This window comes from Oncorhynchus mykiss, chromosome 25, assembly GCF_057628025.1.
Source record: "Oncorhynchus mykiss isolate SJ-2025 chromosome 25, ASM5762802v1, whole genome shotgun sequence".
Lineage (NCBI taxonomy): Eukaryota > Metazoa > Chordata > Actinopteri > Salmoniformes > Salmonidae > Oncorhynchus > Oncorhynchus mykiss.
In genome coordinates, this window is record NC_143046.1 from 46,552,740 (window position 1) to 46,572,858 (window position 20,119).

General features: G+C 43.7%; 1 protein-coding gene across 7 annotated transcripts in view; it reads right to left on the reverse strand.

The window, feature by feature from the left end:
* The window catches only part of LOC110505211 (ena/VASP-like protein), a 65,630-nt gene that overhangs the window by 23,566 nt on the left and 21,945 nt on the right, over positions 1-20,119 (reverse strand). For 5 of the 7 annotated variants that reach the window (XM_090220415.1, XM_021584289.3, XM_090220414.1 and 2 more), the window contains exons 2-5: positions 13,692-13,860; positions 13,150-13,327; positions 7,263-7,320; positions 132-208 (exon numbers count right to left, since the gene is read on the reverse strand). In XM_090220415.1, coding sequence (XP_090076541.1) covers positions 132-208; positions 7,263-7,320; positions 13,150-13,327; positions 13,692-13,860 — 482 coding nt within the window. Of the gene's footprint in view, positions 1-131; positions 209-7,262; positions 7,321-11,463; positions 11,846-13,149; positions 13,328-13,691; positions 13,861-20,119 lie in introns of those variants that run through there. The other 2 variants (XM_021584290.3, XM_090220413.1) reach the window with 1 other exon arrangement.

The following is a 20,119-nucleotide window of genomic DNA, read 5'->3' on the forward strand; positions in this document are numbered from 1 at the left end:
CCCATGGAGAGAATAGCATCTTAAGATGTTATCTGACATGGGTAAAACGTATTGTGACTTGTGTGTTGACAGACCCTTGTCTAACATGGTAGTGTGTGTCCACAGTAAGTATGTTTGTCTGCAGGCCTTACCTGAGCCAGACGTCCGTCGTTCCCTCTCTTTGTGGGCCACTCCCTGCATCTGCATCTGATGCTGCTCCATCATTTGCCTGCAGATACACAGAGGACACAGACACAAGTTTTAGCCTCTCCCTATTTCCAACCTTTCAATCTGGGCCCACAAATACATTGTTTCAGAGAGAGAGTGAATAGACACAGAGCATGGGCTCCTGAGTTCTTCTGCAAAAATATAAAATTAGAGTTGGATGTAGATAAATGTAGATATGTAGATAGATATGTAGATAAACTTGCATTTTCAACATTTTCAACTCAACATCAAAACCTTAGTTCCATTTCACAATTCCATACCTAAAACCTTGACTTTGGACAAAATTACCTGAATGGACTATTACTACCAAGGCCTATCAAGAAAAAAAAACTTCTAACAAGCCAAAACCTACAGAAGAAACACAGCGGAACCTGGAAATACCATCCAACACAAAATTGAGTGAGTAATATTCAGTCTGAACCTACTTTCTGAAGCCAAAAAGTAAAAGACAATTACCTCTAGGTAATTTTGTTATATAAAGCTTAAATAAGGCTACCAAGCTGCTAGGAAAGAATCTGACTGAAATTAGCACATAAGTGTGAAGAGAGAGGTGTGAACTCTTAAGGCTAACAACGGCAGGAGAGTTTCACAGCCCCTCCCAACCTAAATGCAGAGGCCTTTGAAGTCCCCTCCATCTTTGCAGAGAAGATATCCTCCTCAGAATCCCCAAAATACAACAGCCACAGGACAACTTTGTTTGGACGTTGTAAAGGATCATTCGTCGATACTGGAAAGATATAGCTTGCTAACGATCTCCTTTTCCACGTGGAAAAGACGGACAGAGACTTCCATTAGCTAGCTAGCTGGGATTTTCTACAAGGAATCTGCCTCCCAAAAAAGCTTCTCCTAAGTGGGTGTGACACCTACTCCCGGGTGCCTGCTGCACTGCTGCTTGGATTCCACCTGGCGATCTGTTCACCATCTGCCCTGGCCTGTCTCCCCCTGTCTGGTATAGGTACCCTCGCCACACTCCCCCCTCTCTCCCGAGCTTTCGATCGCCTCCAGCACACATGCACTGTTGAGTCGAGTGACTCTGAACTTGCAATGGCTAGCCCCAAGTTGTTATATTTTTCACTTGTACTCTATGCTATTTGCCTTTTGACTCCTGTGTTCTTTGTTGACTATGAACTTGCTTGTTTACCCAACCGGGGGACAGTCTGTTTATTCCCACACTCGGGACTCTGACTCTCTATTGTTTACACAGATTCTTGGACTCCCATCCTATTCTACCCACCTCTTGTCGGCTTTGTGATCATGTTACCTGATGAAATTGCTGTACAATATGATCTTGTTGCCATCTAATGCACATTCAAATGTTATAAATCAACACTGCAGAGCAGTCCTCTGCCATGCCCTGATTGTATTACAGTTGATTATATATGGAAATGTGCACGTACACCCTGGCCCATCTACTGTTGCTAGCCCCAATTCTGATTTGTGCTCTGATATCTGCTTCACTGATTTCTGCTCTCGTAAAAGCCTGGGTTTTCTGCACGTTAACACTAGACGCTTATTACCTGAAATGTATCAATTGAAAGTGTGGATTCACAGCTCCAATCCTGATGTGTTGGTCATTACTGAGACGTGGTTAAGAAAGAGTGTTTTGAACACTGATGTTAACCTTTCTGGTTCTAACCTTTTTGGGCAAGAAAGATATTCCAAAAGTGGTGGAGTGGCAATCTTTACCAAGGAACACTTTCAGTGCTTGGTTGTCTCCACCAAGTCATTCCCCAAACAATTTGATTTGCTGGTTTTACGCATTAAGCTTTCAAATAAATCTTTGTTGACTGTTGCTTGGTGTGATCGGCTACCATCAGCTCCTCTAGTGTTATCTTCACATCTTCTGGTATGGTATGTTAATTCTTAGTGAGTCCTTTTAAGCACTCTGGTCCATCACACTGACACTCTCTTCTGACCTCATTCGGGAAGTGGCTACTTAATGTACAAAGGACATAAAAATCTCATTAGAAAACCAAAATCACATTCCTATCTTAGCAACAAAAGTTTAATCATTCTTCATATTGTATTCACAATGTATTAGATGGAAACTTGACAGCCAAGGGGGGTTTCTTTCCTAAGTTACAGTATTTAGTTCATACAGTTTTTAATAACATCACAAAATGTAATATGACATCATTAGTCTTTAGATCTGCACTGACCATTCCTAACATTCCTATCTTAGAAATATTGTTTGAGTATTCACTTTCTGGGTGTTATAGTTTTGGCTGAAAAAGTATGCTGGGGGACAAAGGCATTCCTTTGGTTGATACTGAAGAGCAGGAGGGAGATTCCCCTCCTCCCTAATTTATGACAGTCAAAACCGGCCCAGTCCCCTCTTTCCTCTTCTGTGGGTGAGAGGGGTGTGGTCATCATCAGCCATTTGCCAAGCTGATCTGAGGCCTTGGCTCCTCAGCCAGGAGAGTCATGACAATGCATACTCAGGCTGACTAGCTTATCGTCCAGGCAAATTAGAAATAAGTGCACTCAGGCTATCCGGAAGGGAAAAGTTAGTTACTTTAAAGAGCAGTTCTCTCTCTGTGGGTCTAACCCCAAGAAGTTATGGAAAATGGTTGGAGAAGACCTGGAGAATATACCCTCCTCCTCACGGCTGCCCATATCCCTTTATGTTGACAATGATGAGCACATGGCTGAGCTCTAATCACCACTTCATTAAGTCAAGATTCCTATTTGACTCTGCCATGCCTCCTTGCCTGTCCAACATTTCCTCATCTCACACCCCTTTTAATGTGACTATCCCCAATCATCCTCCCTCTTTTTCCCCTTCCCCGCAACAAAGTTTCTCCCTGCAGGTGGTCACTGAGTCCGAGGTGCTAAAGGAGCTCCTTAAACTTGACCCCAAAAAAACATCTGGTTCAGACCCTTTCTTCTTTAAGGTTGCTGCTCCTATCGTTGCCAAGCCTGTCTCTCCTCCCTGGGGAGGTTCCCATTGCTTGGAATGCAGCCACGGCGTGTCCTTTATTTAAAAGGGGAGATCAAGCTGATCCTAACTGTTATAAGGCCAATTTCTATTTTGCCCTTTTTATCAAAAATGTTGGAAAAACTTGTCAATAATTAAGTGACTGGCTTTCTTGATGTCTATAGTATTCTTTCGGGTATGTAATCTGGTTTCAGTTCAGGTTATGGATGTGTCACTGCAACCTTAAAGGTCGTAAATGATGTCACCATTGCCCTTGACTCTAAGAAATGTTGGACTGCTATTTTTATTGACTTGGCCAAAGCTTTTGATACGGTAGACCATTCCATTCTTGTGGGCCGGCTAAGGAGTATTGGTGTCTTTGAGGGGTATTTGGTTTGCTAACTACCTCTCTCAAGAGTGCAGTGTATAAAGTCAGAACATCTGCTGTTTCAACCACTGCCTGTCACCAAGGGAGTACCCCAAGGCTCGATCCTAGGCCCCACACTCTTCTCAATTTACATCAACAACATAGCTCAAGCAGTAGGAAGCTCTCTCATTCATATGCAGACGATACAGTCTTATACTCAGCTGGCCCCTCCCCGGATTTTGTGTTAAAAGCTTTACAACAAAGCTTTCTTAGTGTCCAACAAGCTTTCTCTGCCCTTAACCTTGTTCTGAACACCTCCTAAACAAAAGGTCACGTGGTTTGGTAAGAAGAATGCCCCTTTCCCCACCGGTGTGATTACTACCTCTGAGGGTTTAGAGCTTGAGGTTAACCTCATACAAGTACTTGTGAGTATGGCTAGACGGTACTCAGCACATCAAAGCTGCAGGCTAAGCTTACATCTAGACTTGTGTTTCCTCTATCGTAATCGCTCCTCCTTCACCACAGCTGCCAAACTAACCCTGATTCAGATGACCATCCTACCCATGCTAGATTACGGAGACATAATCTATAGATCGGCAGGTAAGGGTGCTCTCGAATGGCTAGATGTTCTTTACCATTCGACCCTCAGATTTGCCACCAATGGCCCCCCGAGTGGCGCAGTGGTCTAAGGCATTGCATTGCAGTGCTAGCTGTGCCACTAGAGATCCTGGTCGAGCCCAGGCTCTGTTGCAGCCGGCTGTGACCGGGAGACCCATGGGGCGGCACACAATCTGGCCCAGCATCGTCCGGGTTAGGGGAGGGTTTGGCTGGCAGGGATGTTCTTGTCCCATCGTCGCCAGGAGCACAGTGTTTCCTCCGACACATTGGTGCGGCTTGGCTTGGTTGTGTTTTGGGGGACACACGGCTCTCGACATTCGCCTCAACCGAGTCCGTACCGTACGGGAGTTGCAGCGGCGGGACAAGACTGTAACAAACAATTGGAAACCACAAAATTGGGAGAGAAATACAATATTTGCCACCAATGCTCCTTATAGGACACATCACTGCACTCTATACTCCTCTGTAAACAGGTAATCTCTGTATACCCGTCACAAGACCCCACTGGTTGATGCTCATTTATAAAACCCTCTTGGCCTCACTCCCCCCTATCTGAGATACCTACTGCAGCCCTCATCCTCCACATACAACACCCGTTTTGCCAGTCACATTCTGTTAAAGGTCCCCAAAGCAGGGTTGCTCCTCTTTTTAATTAGCTGCACCTGGCGACTGGAACGAGCTGCAAAAAACTCTCAAACTGGAACATTTTATCTCCTTAATTCAAAAACTCAATCATGGACAGTCTTACTGACAGTTGTGGCTGCTTCATGTGATTGTTGTCTCTACCTTTTTGCCCTTTGCGCTGTCGTCTTTTCCCAATTAATGTTTGTACCATGTTTTGTGCAGCAACCATGTTGTGCTGCTGTCACGTTGGGTTGCTACCATGCTGTGTTTTCATGTGTTGCTGCCATGCTATGTTGTCGTCTTAGGTCTCTCTTTATGTAGTGTTGTGTTGTCTCTTGTCGTGATGTATTTTTACATTTTTAATCCTGAGGGGGAAAAGGTTTGGTCGTGCCCTCTTCAAGACTGTTTTGGTGTATTTGGACCATGATAGTTAATTGTTGATGTTGACACCAAGGAACTTGAAACTCTCGACCTGCTCCACTACAGCCCTGTCGATGTTAATGGGCTTTTCCTGTAGTCCACGATCAGCTCCTTTGTCTTGCTCACATTGAGGGAGAGGTTGTTGTCCTTGCACCACACTGCCAGCCTGTACTGCAGGGCCATCACCAGAGTTTCACAACATTTGTGGCCAAAATATATAATCCTGTTCTAGTTTTATACACTATATACTATACAAAAGTACGTGGACAACCCTTTTTATATTACTGGATTTGGCTATTTCAGCCACACTCATGGCTGACCGGTGTATAAAATTGAGTACACAGCCATACAATCTCCATAGACAAACATTAGAATGGCCTTATTGAAGAGCTCAGTGACTTTCAACATGGTACCGTCATAGGATGCCACCTTTTCAACAAGTCAGTTCAGCAAAATTATGCCCTGCTAGAGCTACCCCGGTCTGTGCTATTATTGTGATGTGTAAACGTTTAGGAGCAACAATGGCTAAGCCGTGAAGTGGTACAAGTTCACAGAACGGGACCGCTGAGTGCTGAAACACATGGCGCTTAAAAATCGCCTGTCCTCGGTTGCAACACTCACTACCGAAATCCAAACTGCCTCTGAAAGCAACGTCAGCACAATAACTGTTTGTCGGGAGCTTCATGAAATTGTTTTCTATGGACGAGCAGCCACACACAAGCCTAAGATCAGCATGCGCAATGCCAAGCGTAGGCTGGAGTGGTGCAATTCTCGCCGCCATTGGAGCAGTTGAAATGCGTTCTCTGGAGTGTTTGTCGGGAGCTTCATGAAATTGTTTTCTATGGACGAGCAGCCACACACAAGCCTAAGATCAGCATGCGCAATGCCAAGCGTAGGCTGGAGTGGTGTAATTCTCGCCGCCATTGGAGCAGTTGAAATGCGTTCTCTGGAGTGATGAATCACACTTCACCATCTGGCAGTGTGACGGACAAATCTGGGTTTGGCAGATGCCAGGAGAAAGTAAGCCAGTCAAGTTCTTCCACACAGATCTCGACAAACCATTTCGGGTATGGTTTTTCCCCAGACTGTTGCCACAAAGTTTGAAGCACAGAATCGTCTGGTATGTCATTGTATGCTGTAGTTTTAAGAGTTCCCGCCACTGGAACTACGGGGCCTAGCCCAAACCATGAAAAACAACCCCTGACCATTATTCCTCCTCCACCAAACTTTACAGTTGGCACTATGCATTTGAGCAGGTAGCCTTCTCCTGGCATCCGTCAAACCCAGATTCGTCAGTCGGACTGCCAGATGGTGAAGCATGACTCATCCCTCCAGAGTCCAATGGTGGCGAGCTTTATACCACCCCAGCCGACAATTGGAATTGTGCAGAATTGATCTTAGGCTGCTCAGCTATGGAAACCCGTTTCATGAAGCTTCCAAGTTGAGTCACAGCTCTTCAGTAAGAACTTTCTACTTCCAATGTTTGTCTATGGAGATTGCATGGCTGTGTGCTCGATTTTATACACCTGTCAGCAACGGGTGTGGCTGAAATAGCTGAATCCACTCAAGTGGTGGTACTTTTGTTTATATAGCACAATCTTTTGGGCTTGGGCTCATTAAATGTTGTTAATATCGGGCTCGGCTCATAAAATGTATTTAATATCAGGCTCAGGCAGCATCAGGTTTTAATTTTCATGCTGATCAAAGCTCTAATCAAATCCAGACATATTTATTTTCTTTTGAATGACACTTCCGGTTTTAGCAAAAAATACTAGGTTACGCGGGAGAAAAGTGATTTATTCTCGGGATGGAACATTTGTAAAATACAGGGAAAATATTCAACCCTAATGTGAGTTTAGCACCTCTTTCCACTACTAGAGTGGACTAAGAACACAACACGAGCCACTGGGTATGTGGTAGGCCTGATGTGTTTTGTATCCTTAAACAAACTACCTTCAGACAAATTAAATGAAGAACACTTTCAGTGATGGATACAATTAAGTTTTCAAACCAGTTTCTTTATCAATGTCTTTTCTTTTGTGAGTTCTACTGTGCACCATGCTTTGTCATCACTATTTGGTGTTTTTATGAAGGTCAGAGGGGCCTTACCTCCTGTGTGCATCGGGGTCTTCTGAGGAGGGCCCATTTTTACGTTGGACAGCAGGGCCTGAAGTGAGAAACAGAAACAGATTTTTAGCTTTTAGAAAAAGACAACCTGTACGGAAGGACATATATTCTTGTGTATCGTTGGTGTTTGTGAATAGTTTCTTCACATGCCACACCATCCCCAGCAGTAATAGAGATATATATTTAGCATATTGAATGTAGGCCTGAGGTTACATACAGTATAACAATAACCAACAGATAAATAATGATGTAAAGGTCCGGCAGCAGTGTCTATTTTGCCTGAGGGTCTGTCTTTTTACAACACTGAGCACATTAAACTGTATTTGTACAGTATACAGGTGCTGATCTGGTGAGATGTGTCAATTTAGTTTAACAAGAAGTCGTGACAACCACACTATTGCTCATGGCGCTGCCTTATCTTGTTCAAAGTAAAAAATAATGACAATACGACCTAACAGCCAAAATAACCGCCTCAAATGCAGACAGGGCTTTGACAGACAGCCAGTTAATTCCATAAATTGCATGCTGGGTCAAATGGCATGTGTCATCTCACAAGGGAAGTGTGTCCCTCCCCCGTCCTCTCTCTTGCTGCTACTGTGTATCCTCACGCACTCCTCTCCTCTAAATTCTCCCAGAAAGACACATGATTAGCCATGGCATGTCTTGGTTGTTGACATTAGCATATTAGCATTACCATGGGGTTCAATACATTTAGCACTAGACATTATTAGTATGTCTTGCTTGTTTACATTGGAAGTGGTGTATTGTTGTCTGTCAGCTTATTTTGACATTAGGAATTATTTTACAAACATATGCCGGGTTTGGAACCTGCCCAGGCATAAATAGTTGTCCTAATGATGATACTGAGACATTTTTAGACAGTCTTAATAAGTACAAGGAGTTAATGTCTGGAGTGGGGTGGATGCAGGGTAACCTGGTCTGAGATTTGTTTGTGCTGTCTTGTCAACTCCTATGTGGTCATTGGCATGACAATGACCATAGGAGTTGGCTATCCAGTACAAGCAGATCTGGGACCAGGCTATGCGGGTAGGAATAGTCAGTTGTGAAACACACCACACATCACATGAGGTGCTATGCATCTGCCCTGAAGAGACAGACTGTGTTTTTCCCCATAGCATGATTGATGTAAATCACAGGCATTTCCACAGGAAACCTCAACTAAACAGGGCCAGCAGCACCGTGGACCAGAATAGACCTGACCTTCCCTTCCCTCCCCTCCTTCCCATACACATCTGGGTACAATTTCTACAGTGCATTCTGCATTCAACATAACAAATGCATGAATCCCAACCTCCCTTTATTGCCAATCCTGAACCAGATTCAAGGGCAAACATGATTGTATTGGATTGAATGTAATATTCTTAATTTCCATTGGGAAAAACGTCTAACTTCACAAGTCTTTGTCAAAATATTCAACAGCAGGATCAACAATGACGGACATAGATGGATAATGGCCCAGTGCAAAAAAAAAACAGCGGACAAAACTGTCATTATGACATCATGGTGAGGTATACTAGACATTTTTAGACATCTTTTTAGTGACCACACCAAAATAGGCCGTCTTTGCTTCAAGTCGTTATGACGTGCCTTGACATCACTGGTAGTGTATACTGACTGGGGTACTGCATAGTGTGAACTAAGTGGTTACTGAGTCATACCCTACTGCCCCAACTGAGGATGAGACGCTATTTTGAGACCGAGGAGTTAAAAAGGGCTATCCGGGAGATCACGTATTTCATATCAGGAATAACGAACAATAAACTCTAGACGCCCCTTTGCAACACTTGTGTGCCCTTGGGTGTCATTTCCACTGGGTGTGTTCGGCATGAGGGACACGTGGAACATCTTTATATGCATTCTGCTTACCCAGTGAGCCCAAGATATTGAAAATACTTATTTTCAACCAAAAATACATATTTTCAACGAGTCCTTACCATATCCAACCATCTGTAGGTTTGGAATCTTGGTTTGTTTTCAGAATTCGCTTGACATTACTGATGTATTCCAGTTGGCTTTATAATACATTAATCTAATTCTTAATGAGCAACTAAGGCGAGGATGTTGGCTTCATTTGTGCTGATGGCTGTTTTTTAATAAGGTACTGTAACACTTTCTAAAACTAGATTAATTCCCAATCCCAAACAGTCTCATGTTTCATCTCCCACAGTCATCGTCTCATGAAGGGGAAATATTTTAATATTCTATCATCATCAAACAGACCCAATCATAGGCTTCACATTTCTGCCACCTTTTTCAGAAAATAGCGCAAAAATATAAATCATTCCCCACTGTACATTGTTTCATCACTACACTGCCTATGAGGAGTTTAGTTGTGTGTTTCCCTGTCTGTGTGTGTGCTGCTCTTCTTTGTTCTCTCAGCCTTCAGCTCTCTGATAGGTGATGTCTTGGGATGTCTTGTTTACATTCTTCTTGACACTACTCTGAATTCCCCTTGTTAGCAGCTGATAATTATCTGTAATGCTTTGGCACCTAATGTTAGCACATATCCAGCTAGCGCTTATGTCATAAAACAGCCAAAATACTCAATCTCCATTGAGGGCAGTAATCTATCATGGTGTCTATGAGCCAACCTGAGCCAACCTCCAACCTGATCTTTTCACGGTTTTGTTTGGAATACATGAAACCAAGAATTTGAACTATATACTGTATAGTATTTGCGATCAAAGGAAACCATTGCAAAGCTAATATGCTATATTTTGGTAGACATACTTTTGTAGCCACTAGGGATGCACGATATACCGGTGTGAAATCACCTCCCCAGTCAGCCTATTGTGTGTATTAACATTCATATTGCACTGTACAGCTTTACTTAAGGATTGGGGATCAATGAAATAGGGTATCAGTCTACTCAATACCCAATATATTTTTTCCCAACATCCTCCTCAGAGTTATCATGTAATAACTAAGTAAAAAATGTATGAACACGTTAAATTATGTGACGTGTAGTCATAGTCAGGTCCTGATTGGTCAACAAGCTTATTTGACACGTCAAATAGTGTTATTTGACATACCTTTTTTGACACGCAAAGACACAAAACGGCGTTGAGAATGAAACAGAACAAATAAACAACGAAACAGCACAGCAAGTAAGTGAAAGAAATAGGTTCTGATGATATTTTAGTGGTTATGGGACATATGTAGATGCCAACAAAATAACTTGTTGGTCTGTGTGTGTGTGTGTAACCTTTATTTAACTAGGCTAGTCAGTTAAGAACAAATTCTTATTTATTTACAATGATAGCCAAACCCGGACAAAGCTGGGCCAATGGTGCGCTGCCCTATGGGTACTCCCAAACACGGCCGGATGTGATACAGCCTGGATTTGAACCAGGGACTGTGGTGACGCCTCATGCAGTGCCTTAGACCGCTGCGTCTGTGTGTGTGTTAACTATTTAACTGTACTAGAATGCTTGAGGCCCCTAACATTTTAAATATCGGTTATCGGTATCTGTTTTTTTGGCAAGGAAAATATTGGGTATCGGACAAAAATGTAATATCGGTACATCACTCTTAGCCACTTACTTTCAGCTCCAGACACAACAAAGTAACTAAACATAAGATACGTTGGTATTAGGCTGGTAAAGAGTTGCCTGATATTTCAAATACAACAATGTGGACCACTCGTCAATATCACTTGGCAACTGCAGCCTCACAGCCTAAGCGACTGCACAATTAAAGGCTTTTAGATTAGTACACAATAGCCAACACCATTAACACAATCAAGGGTTATTATGAACGCTATACAAGGCCTGCTTTTTCTCACACTCTCTAACTCAGATGGTGTTTACCTAATTGCCTAAATGTAAGTTGAGTGAAATATGACGCTAAAAAACAGTATTCCAAACCTCAGGACCCCCACATCTAAGCACCCTGTGGTGCTGTAGGGCCACCATGGTGTTTAAATGGAAAAGTTTCATTGGCAGTTAACAGAAATGCATACAGCTTAAGCTTTACATGATTCGTGATGATTAACAGCTTACACATCTGCATAGTGATTTCCAGAACATCACCTCCCTATTTTAGCCCTACAATGCCACCCAGAGAGGTGTTGCCAATTCCATCAGCCTCACATTGCCAGCAGCACCCTCATGCAATAGATCACCCTGATTACCCCCCTCCCTCTATCACCTACGCTACTTACTGAGGGTGATCTTCGCAGAAGTGCACCTTTTGATAGTAGCTGGTGACATCTCTGGAGTAAGAATAATCGTGAGACACTCTCTGCTGTTCTTACAGTGTCTTTAGCAAGCTATTACTGTATGCAGTATACGTACTAACTATGGCTTCTAGTCAGGCAGCTGGCCAGACTACTGGAATAGCATTAGCCACGAGTCTGGTGATCCAACATGGGACCGTAGAATGTATAAAGCAGGAGAATGCCTGCGACTGCGCTCCCTGGACCAAAGAAGCACCTTGGGTTTGCTTGAGGAGCCCCATAGCTCAGCTCACCTCCAACATGGCCCACTCCGGTCACCTCAAAGGTTCCCCAAAAAAGGAGAGTGCCATGTGAGATTTGGCGGTCTAAGACAGGTTGGCTCCATTGGTATTTTAGCCAGGCTGTGCACCAATAGGAAGGCTAGAGGACGGAATGGAGCCGTCACCGGACTCCCCCTCCCAACAGCGTATAAGTAGCAGCCTGTAATAGGAGAGGCACATGTGCTATTTGTTAAGTATGGGTAGAGTCAGGAAGGCTTCATATAAAGACCTCACTGCATTTATGTTGTCATAAACTAGCAGGACCATACTTCTCCTCTAACTACAGGTCTTTACATTGATGTGTGCAAGTGTCTTTCCTGGTGTGATAGTGTTAATAGTTGTAATGGTTAGTTTGGATAGTGTTGCATTAGGCATGCAGTATTGTCACAACTGTCTGCAATCAGCCCTCATACTTTATGCTTAAATGACCAATGACCAGGCTACTGAACATATCTAAGTCTGGCAGCCTTGGGCCCTAACCTGGGTTGTGTTCAATAGGGAAAAACATTTTGAAACTAAGTGAAATGGGGATGTACTATTTGATCTTGTCCAATAAGACCTTTTAAATAATTTTCCATTGCATAACATTTTTAAACGTTTTGCTACAATGTGCTCTACTGAACACGACATAGGTCACTGAGTTTATAGTCAAGCAGGGTTCTATGGTTTGTTTTGTATTACCAATTTCCCACACTTTGCTGAAAGATTTCACCCTGAGCCATAGAGATACACTAGTTATGGTTCTGTTTTCACCTTAGAGCTTGATATCCAGCAGAGGGAGGTAGATCGGCGGAAGGTGGTTAGTGTTGGGCCAGTAACCAAAAGGTTGCTAGATCAAATCCCGAGCTGGGATTGTATGTTGTTCTGCCACTGAACAAGGCAGTTAACCCACTGTTCCTAGGCTGTCATTGTAAATAAGAATTTGTTCTTAACTGACTTGCCTAGTTAAAAAAAAGAAAAGAAAAAGAACTCAGTTGAGATCAACCCAGCAACCAGACTGACTAGCACCTACAGCCCTAATGTCATTGGCTGAACCAAGTGTAAACTGAAAAGGTTGAAATCCTTTCTGAAAATAGATTATATCTATAAGAGATATTATATCTTACAACAACCTAAACATGTTCAACAAAATATTTTGTTGTTCCAACAATCCTGTGATGATAGTGGAGTTAAACTGGCCACAAATGACTGGCTAAAAAGATTTGCATTTTGACTGACAATTAGTAGCTAGCGTGTCGAGTACAACTGACAATTAACATTCATCAGTTTCAGCTACAGCCCAGCTAAACCCTTTGACTGTGACATAAACAGACTGACATACAGGTTATTGCCACACTGGAAAGGGTCCCACCTCCGTCTTGCGAGCTGAGCACATTGAGGGCAAACATCATGGCGGTGGAGAAGGTGGTGGCCTCCTCCTTGCTGGCGAAGTTGAGACCGTACACCTGCCTGGCATCACGCCACTGGTGGAAGGTGGGTGTGGCCTGATTATACTTCAGCCCCTTTACTATGGAGTAGTTGATCACTACCTGAGAGACAGACAGACAGCCATCATCAATCATTCATTATTTGCCAAATACTATTGTCAGCTTAGATCAGTGTACAAGATGGAATTCCATCAATAGTGCCATAGAAATTACTGGTACATTTCAAAAACATTGTTTGCATTTTTATTTTTATCACAGTGCTGAATTTGAAAGAGATTGTCTTGCATAAGAGTTGGACTCTATCTCTATTATTATCCTTAAGCCAGTGTGTGTGATGAATAGGCTTGCAGTGAAACATGTCTTCCCCCATATCTACATCACATATGTAGGTCCATAGAAATGACTAGAACAGACAAATTCACCTTAGTGTGTGTGTGTGTGTGTGTGTGTGAGTGTGTGTGTGTACCTGCTGGTCCTGTAGTTTGACCCCAACCACGCGGAAGGTGTTGTTGGCCGTGTTGTGGTAGATGTTGATGCGGCTGAAGCCCTGCTGTCCCGGCTTGATTGGCACCCACTTCTTACTGGCGTCATCGTACACCATGACCGAGGCGCGGGCTTGACAGATACTCTGTTCACTGTGAAGGAGGAAGACACAAGGGTTAGAGGTCAACAACAAAGATATAGGGTTAATGTAAAAAAAATAATAATAATAAATCCTCAATTTCACCTGTTCTGGCAATGTTTATTTTTAGGTTGCAGGAAGGTTCTGAGAACGCCCCCCTTAAGGACAGTGGAACTATGGACCTTCAGGCCTAAAGGCCCTCACTACCTATCCAGTAACAGGCCTCCCTCTCTGGCATGAGAGTACACATACAGGCAGTTAGGCCCTTACTCACCACCCGGGTAACCCGCGTGCACCTGGTCACCCAAAATAGATGTCGTGCACCTGGTCACCTAAAAAGGCCCATGTGCACCTGGTCACCTAAATACTCTGGTTCCTTGAAAGTTTCCCTGGGAGGTTTTATTAATGCCATGAGAACAGAAATTATGGGTTATTTGGAGGTTTTTGTATAACTTCCTTAAATCTTTCACTGAATGTTTCAATAATAATAATAATAATAATTGCCCCAGTCTACTAACTGCTAGTTTCCGGCCCCGGCCTGCTAACTGCTAGCTTACCTGCCCGGTCTGTAACTGCTAGCCCATGCTAACTGCTTGCTTGCTAACCCGGCCTGCTAACTGCTAGCTTGCCCCGGTCTACTAGCTGCTAGCTTGTTCAGCCCCGGCCTACTAACTGTTAGCTTGTTAGCATCGGCCTGCTAACTGTCTGAATCGCTGTCTCCCCAGACAGCCCAACCACTCACGGACGCATATATTCACTTGGCTACGCATGCCTCTCTCTAATATCAATATGCATTGTCCATTACTATCCTGGTTAGTGATTACTGTCTTAATTCACTGTAGAGCCTCTAGCCCTGCTCAATATGCCTTAACCAACCATGTTGTTCCACCTCCTACATGACATCACCTGGTTTAAACATCTCTAGAGACTATATCTCTCTCTTCATTACTCAATGCCTAGGTTTACCTACAATGTACTCACATCCTACCTCACCTTTGTCTGTACACTATGCCTTGAATCTATGCTATTGTGCCCAGAAACCTGCTCATTTTACTCTCTGTTCTGAACGTGCTAGACGGCCAGTTCGTATAGTCTTTAGCCGTACCCTTATCCTACTTCTCCTCTGTTCCTCTGGTGATGTGGAGGTTAATCCAGGTCCTGCAGTGCCTAGCTCCACTCCCACCCCACAGGTGCTCTCATTTGTTGACTTCTGTAAACGTAAAAGCCTTGGTTTCATGCATGTTAACATTAGAAGCCTACTCCCTAAGTTTGTTTTACTCACTGCTTTAGCACACTCTGCCAACCCAGATGTGTTAGCCGTGTCTGAATCCTGGCTTAGGAAAACCACCAAAAACCTTGAAATTTCCATTCCTAACTATAACGTTTTCCGCCAAAATAGAACTGCCAAAGGGGGCGGTTTTGCAATCTACTGCAGAGATGTAATACAGAACTCTGCAGGCTATCTTAGTCTGTACCCAAACAATTTGAGCTTCTACTTCTAAAAATTCACCTTTCCAGAAACAAGTCTCTCACTGTTGCCGCTTGCTATAGACCTCCCTCTGCCCCCAGCTGTGCCCTCAAAACCATATGTGAATTGATTGCCCCCCATCTATCTTCTGAGCTCGTGCTACTAGGTGACCTAAACTGGGACATGCCGGCCATCCTACAAACTAAGCTTGATGCCCTCAATCTCACCCAAATTATGAACCAATAAACATGCCAGGTTCAACCCCAAATCAGTAAACACGGGCACCCTCATAGATGTCATCCTAACTAACTCGCCTTCCAAATACACCTCTGCTGTTTTCAATCAAGATCTCAGCGATCACTGCCTCATGCCTGCATCCGTAATGGGTCTGCAACCAAACGACCACCCCTCATCACTGTCAAACACTCCCTGAAACATTTCTGCGAGCAGGCCTTTCTAATCGACCTGGCCGGGGTATCCTGGAATGACCTCATCCCGTCAGTAGATGATGCCTGGTTATTCTTTAAAAGTGCCTTCCTCACCATCTTAAATAAGAATGCCCCTCTCAAAAAATGTTGAATTAGGAATAGATATAGTCCTTGGTTCACTCCAGACCTGTCTGCCCTTGACCAGCACAAAAACATCCTGTGGTGTTCTGCATTAGCATCAAATAGCCCCCGTGATATGCAACTTTTCAGGGAAGTTAGGAACAAATATACACTGGCAGTTAGAAAAGCTAAGGCAAGATTTTTCAAACAGAAATGTGCATCCTGTAGTACTAACTCAAAAAAGTTCTGCGACACTGTAAAGTCCATGGAGAATAAGAGCACCCCATCCCAGCTGCCCACTGCTCTGAGGCTAGGGAACACAGTCACCACTGATAAATCCACTATAATTGAGAATTTCAATAAGCATTTCTCTACGGCTGGACATGCTTTCCACCTGGCTACCCCTACCCTGGTCAACTGCCCAGCACCCTCCACAGCAACCCACCAATGCCTCCACCATTTCTCCTTTACCCAAATCCAGATAGCTGATGTTCTGAAAGAGCTGCAAAATCTGGACCCCTACAAATCAGCCGGGCTAGACAATCTGGACCCTCTCTTTCTAAAAATATCTGCCGAAATTGTTGCAACCCCTATTACTAGCCTGTTCAACCTCTCTTTCGTATCGTCTGAGATTCCCAAAGATTGGAAAGCTGCCGCGGTCATCCCCCTCTTCAAAGGGGGTGACACTCTAGACCCAAACTGCTACAGACCTATATCTATCCTACTTTGACTTTATAAGGTCTTCGAAAGCCAAGTTAACAAACAGATTACTGACCATTTCGAATACAACCATACCTTCTCCGCTATGCAATCTGGTTTCAGAGCTGGTCATGGGTGCACCTCAGCCACGCTCAAGGTTCTAAACGACATCATAACCGCCATCGATAAGAGACATTACTGTGCAGCCTGGCCTGGCCAAGGCAGCCTGGCCTGGCCAAGGCTTTCGACTCTGTCAATCACAACATTCTTATTGGCAGACTCGACAGCCTTGGTTTCTCAAATGATTGCATTGACAGTCTCTATGGATGTGCCACAGAGTTCAATTCTCGGGCCAACTCTCTTTTATGTATACATCAATGATGTTGCTCTTGGTGCTGGTGATTCTCTGATCCACCTCTACGCAGACAACACCATTCTGTATACTTCTGGCTCCTCCTTGGACACTGTGTTAACTAACCTCCAGACGAGCTTCAATGCCATACAACTCTCCTTCCATGGCCTCCAACTGCTCTTAAACGCAAATAAAACGAAATGTATGCTATTCAATCGGTCATTGCCCGCACCTGCCCGCCCGTCCAGCATCACTACTCTGGACGGCTCTGACTTAGAATACGTGGACAACTACAAATACCTAGGTGTCTGGTTAGACTGTAAACTCTCCTTCCAGACTCACATTAAGCATCTCCAATCCAAAATTAAATCTAGAATCGGCTTCCTATATCGCAACAAAGCATCCTTCACTCATGCTGCCAAACATACCCTCGTAAAACTGACCATCCTACCGATCCTCGACTTCGGTGATGTCATCTATAAAATAGCCTCCAACACTCTACTCAACAAACTGTATGCAGTCTATCACAGTGCCATCCGTTTTGTCACCAAAGCCCCATACACTACCCACCATTGCGACCTGTACGCTTTCGTTGGTTGGCCCTCGCTTCATACTCGTCGCCAAATCCACTGGCTACAGGTTATCTACAAGTCTCTGCTAGGTAAAGCCCCACCTTATCTCAGCTTACTGGTCACCATAGCAGCACCCACTCGTAGCACACGCTCCAGCAGATATATCTCACTGGTCACCCCCAAAGCCAATTCCTCCTTTGGTCGTCTTTCCTTCCAGTTCTCTGCTGCCCATGGCTGGAACAAATTGCTATGCTTTATCTTGGCCAGGTCGCAGTTGCAAATGAGAACTTGTTCTCAACTAGCCTACCTGGTTAAATAAAGGTGAAATAAAATAAAAATAAATAAAAATAATACTTTTAATAACACTGCTAGCTTATTTTGGGTTAACTTTTTTGAACTACAAGCATAGATAGAACACATGTAAATTCCTTTCCTTAGGCATTAATCATGCAAACACATTTATTTTTTATTGTGACACAGCATCAGTGAGATTCAAACCTGTAATCTTATGTTCTCTGGGCCACCAGGATGGAACTACCATGCCATGTTTTTTACGCATACAAAACTGTTCATTTTAATTGCTGAGAACGGAATTTATGTTTTCATGGAATGTTTCTTTTTTTGTTTAAACCCCTTTTTCGCCCCAATTTCGTGATATCCAATTACAATCTGTCTCATCGCTACAACCCCCCAACCGCCACGGGAGAGGCGAAGGTCGAATCATACGTCCTCCGAAACATGACCCTTCTAACCTGCCTACTTAACCTGGAAGTCAGCTGCACCAATGTGTCGGAGGAAACACTGTTCCATTGACGACAACAAGTCAGTCTGCAGGCACCCAGCCCACCATAAGGAGTCTCTAGAGCGCGATGAGCCAAGTAAAGCCCCCCGGACCAAACCCTCCCCTAACCCGGACGACGCTGGGCCAATGTGCGCCCCTCCTATGGGACTTAAGTCACAGCCAGTTGTGACACAGCCTGGAATCGAACCCGTGTCTGTAGTGATGCCTCAAGCATTGGTATGTAGTGCCTTAGACTGCTGCACCACTCGGGAGGCCTATGGAAAGTTCTCTTAGCAATTTAAGAACATGACCTTAAGTAGAACCATGAGGAAACGGTGGTGTACTGAAATTCCCACAGGATAAGTTTTTCTTAACGTTCTCTGAACTATTTGAGAACATTCCCAATAATTTTGCACGCCCAATTTGTCAGTTTTTGATCTGTTAAAAAAGTTTGAAATATCCAATAAATGTCGTTCCACTTCATGATTGTGTCCCACTTGTTGTTGATTCTTCACAAAAAAATACAGTTTTATATCTTTATGTTTGAAGCCTGAAATGTCGCAAAGTTCAAGGGGGCCGAATACTTTCGCAAGGCACTGTATCTCCATGCGTCACTTTCAATAACTTCTTTCAATCTATGTAAATAAAAATCTACATTGAGATGTTGATACAAACCAGAGAGAACTAAATACACATTTTCAAAGTCTTTTCAACCCAAAATATGTATTTTCAACATCTTTTGCTCATAGAGAAAATGTTTCCAGTACACCAACAGCCTGGACAGCAGGGCTTTCCAAAGTCTTTCCTGGGGCACCCAGGGTGCACGTTTTGGTTTGTTTTGGTTTGTGCCCTAGCTGATTCAAATAATCCAATCTTGCTAATAAGTTTGTGACTCAGCCGTGCACCCGGCGGGTGATTAAAGAGTATGAATAACAATATGGTGTGATATTCCTGACAGCATGACAGGGTATTGATGTTTCACACTTGGAGCTCTAAAAGGCGAGATTTGCTCATGCCCTCAGGGGACTGTGAAGTGACAAAACGTTTTAAAATGTTCACCTTGATTACCAAACGGACAGCGAAGCTCTGCTATTTGAGCTAACTGCTTTAAATAATTATCTTACTCAGCTACTTCAGGCGACCCAACATTCTTAGTCTTTATTGTACAGACTGGCACATTAGCACTGCATTCACAGCTGTCATTTCAAGACACCAATACTTAAAGGATATATTTTGCAAAGTGGGTGCCTCAACATAGAAAGCCTTTTCAATATCCAAAATAAGTATTTAAAATATTGCAGCTAAATCAAGATTCCACCACAGACAGACAATGGGACATCTTGACTCTAAGGCCCCTAGGACATCACTAGCATTCAAATGCCAGCATGTGGCCTTCCTCTGTGATCTCCTTCCTCCCTAGGAGGTGGAGGACATGGAGACTGACACTTCAGCCATGCCTCAGCACAGCGAATGGGTGAGCCAGTATGAGTGCAGGATTCAGAACCTCTTGCACCAACATCTACTACCTTTTTCACACTATTGTGCCATCCCGAACCGAACAGCTCAGATAGTTTATTTTCACACTGTCCTTTCCAGTACAGTTCCAGCAACTATGGCAGATGTGTAATCAGGCCAGCGCAGTACACTACAACAATATTAGAGGGTCAGGCTCTGAAAGAATGCCGTAGGACAGGGACCGACAGCTGTCCCTCCTTGAATACTAACCTACTGTAAGCCTGGCACTGACACATTCTCACTACACTTCAGTATCAACCATCAGACAGTCATCACACAACCAGTCACCATCACTATCCTTGCAAGTGCTTTTCAAATTAAATTGACGCGCAGTGTG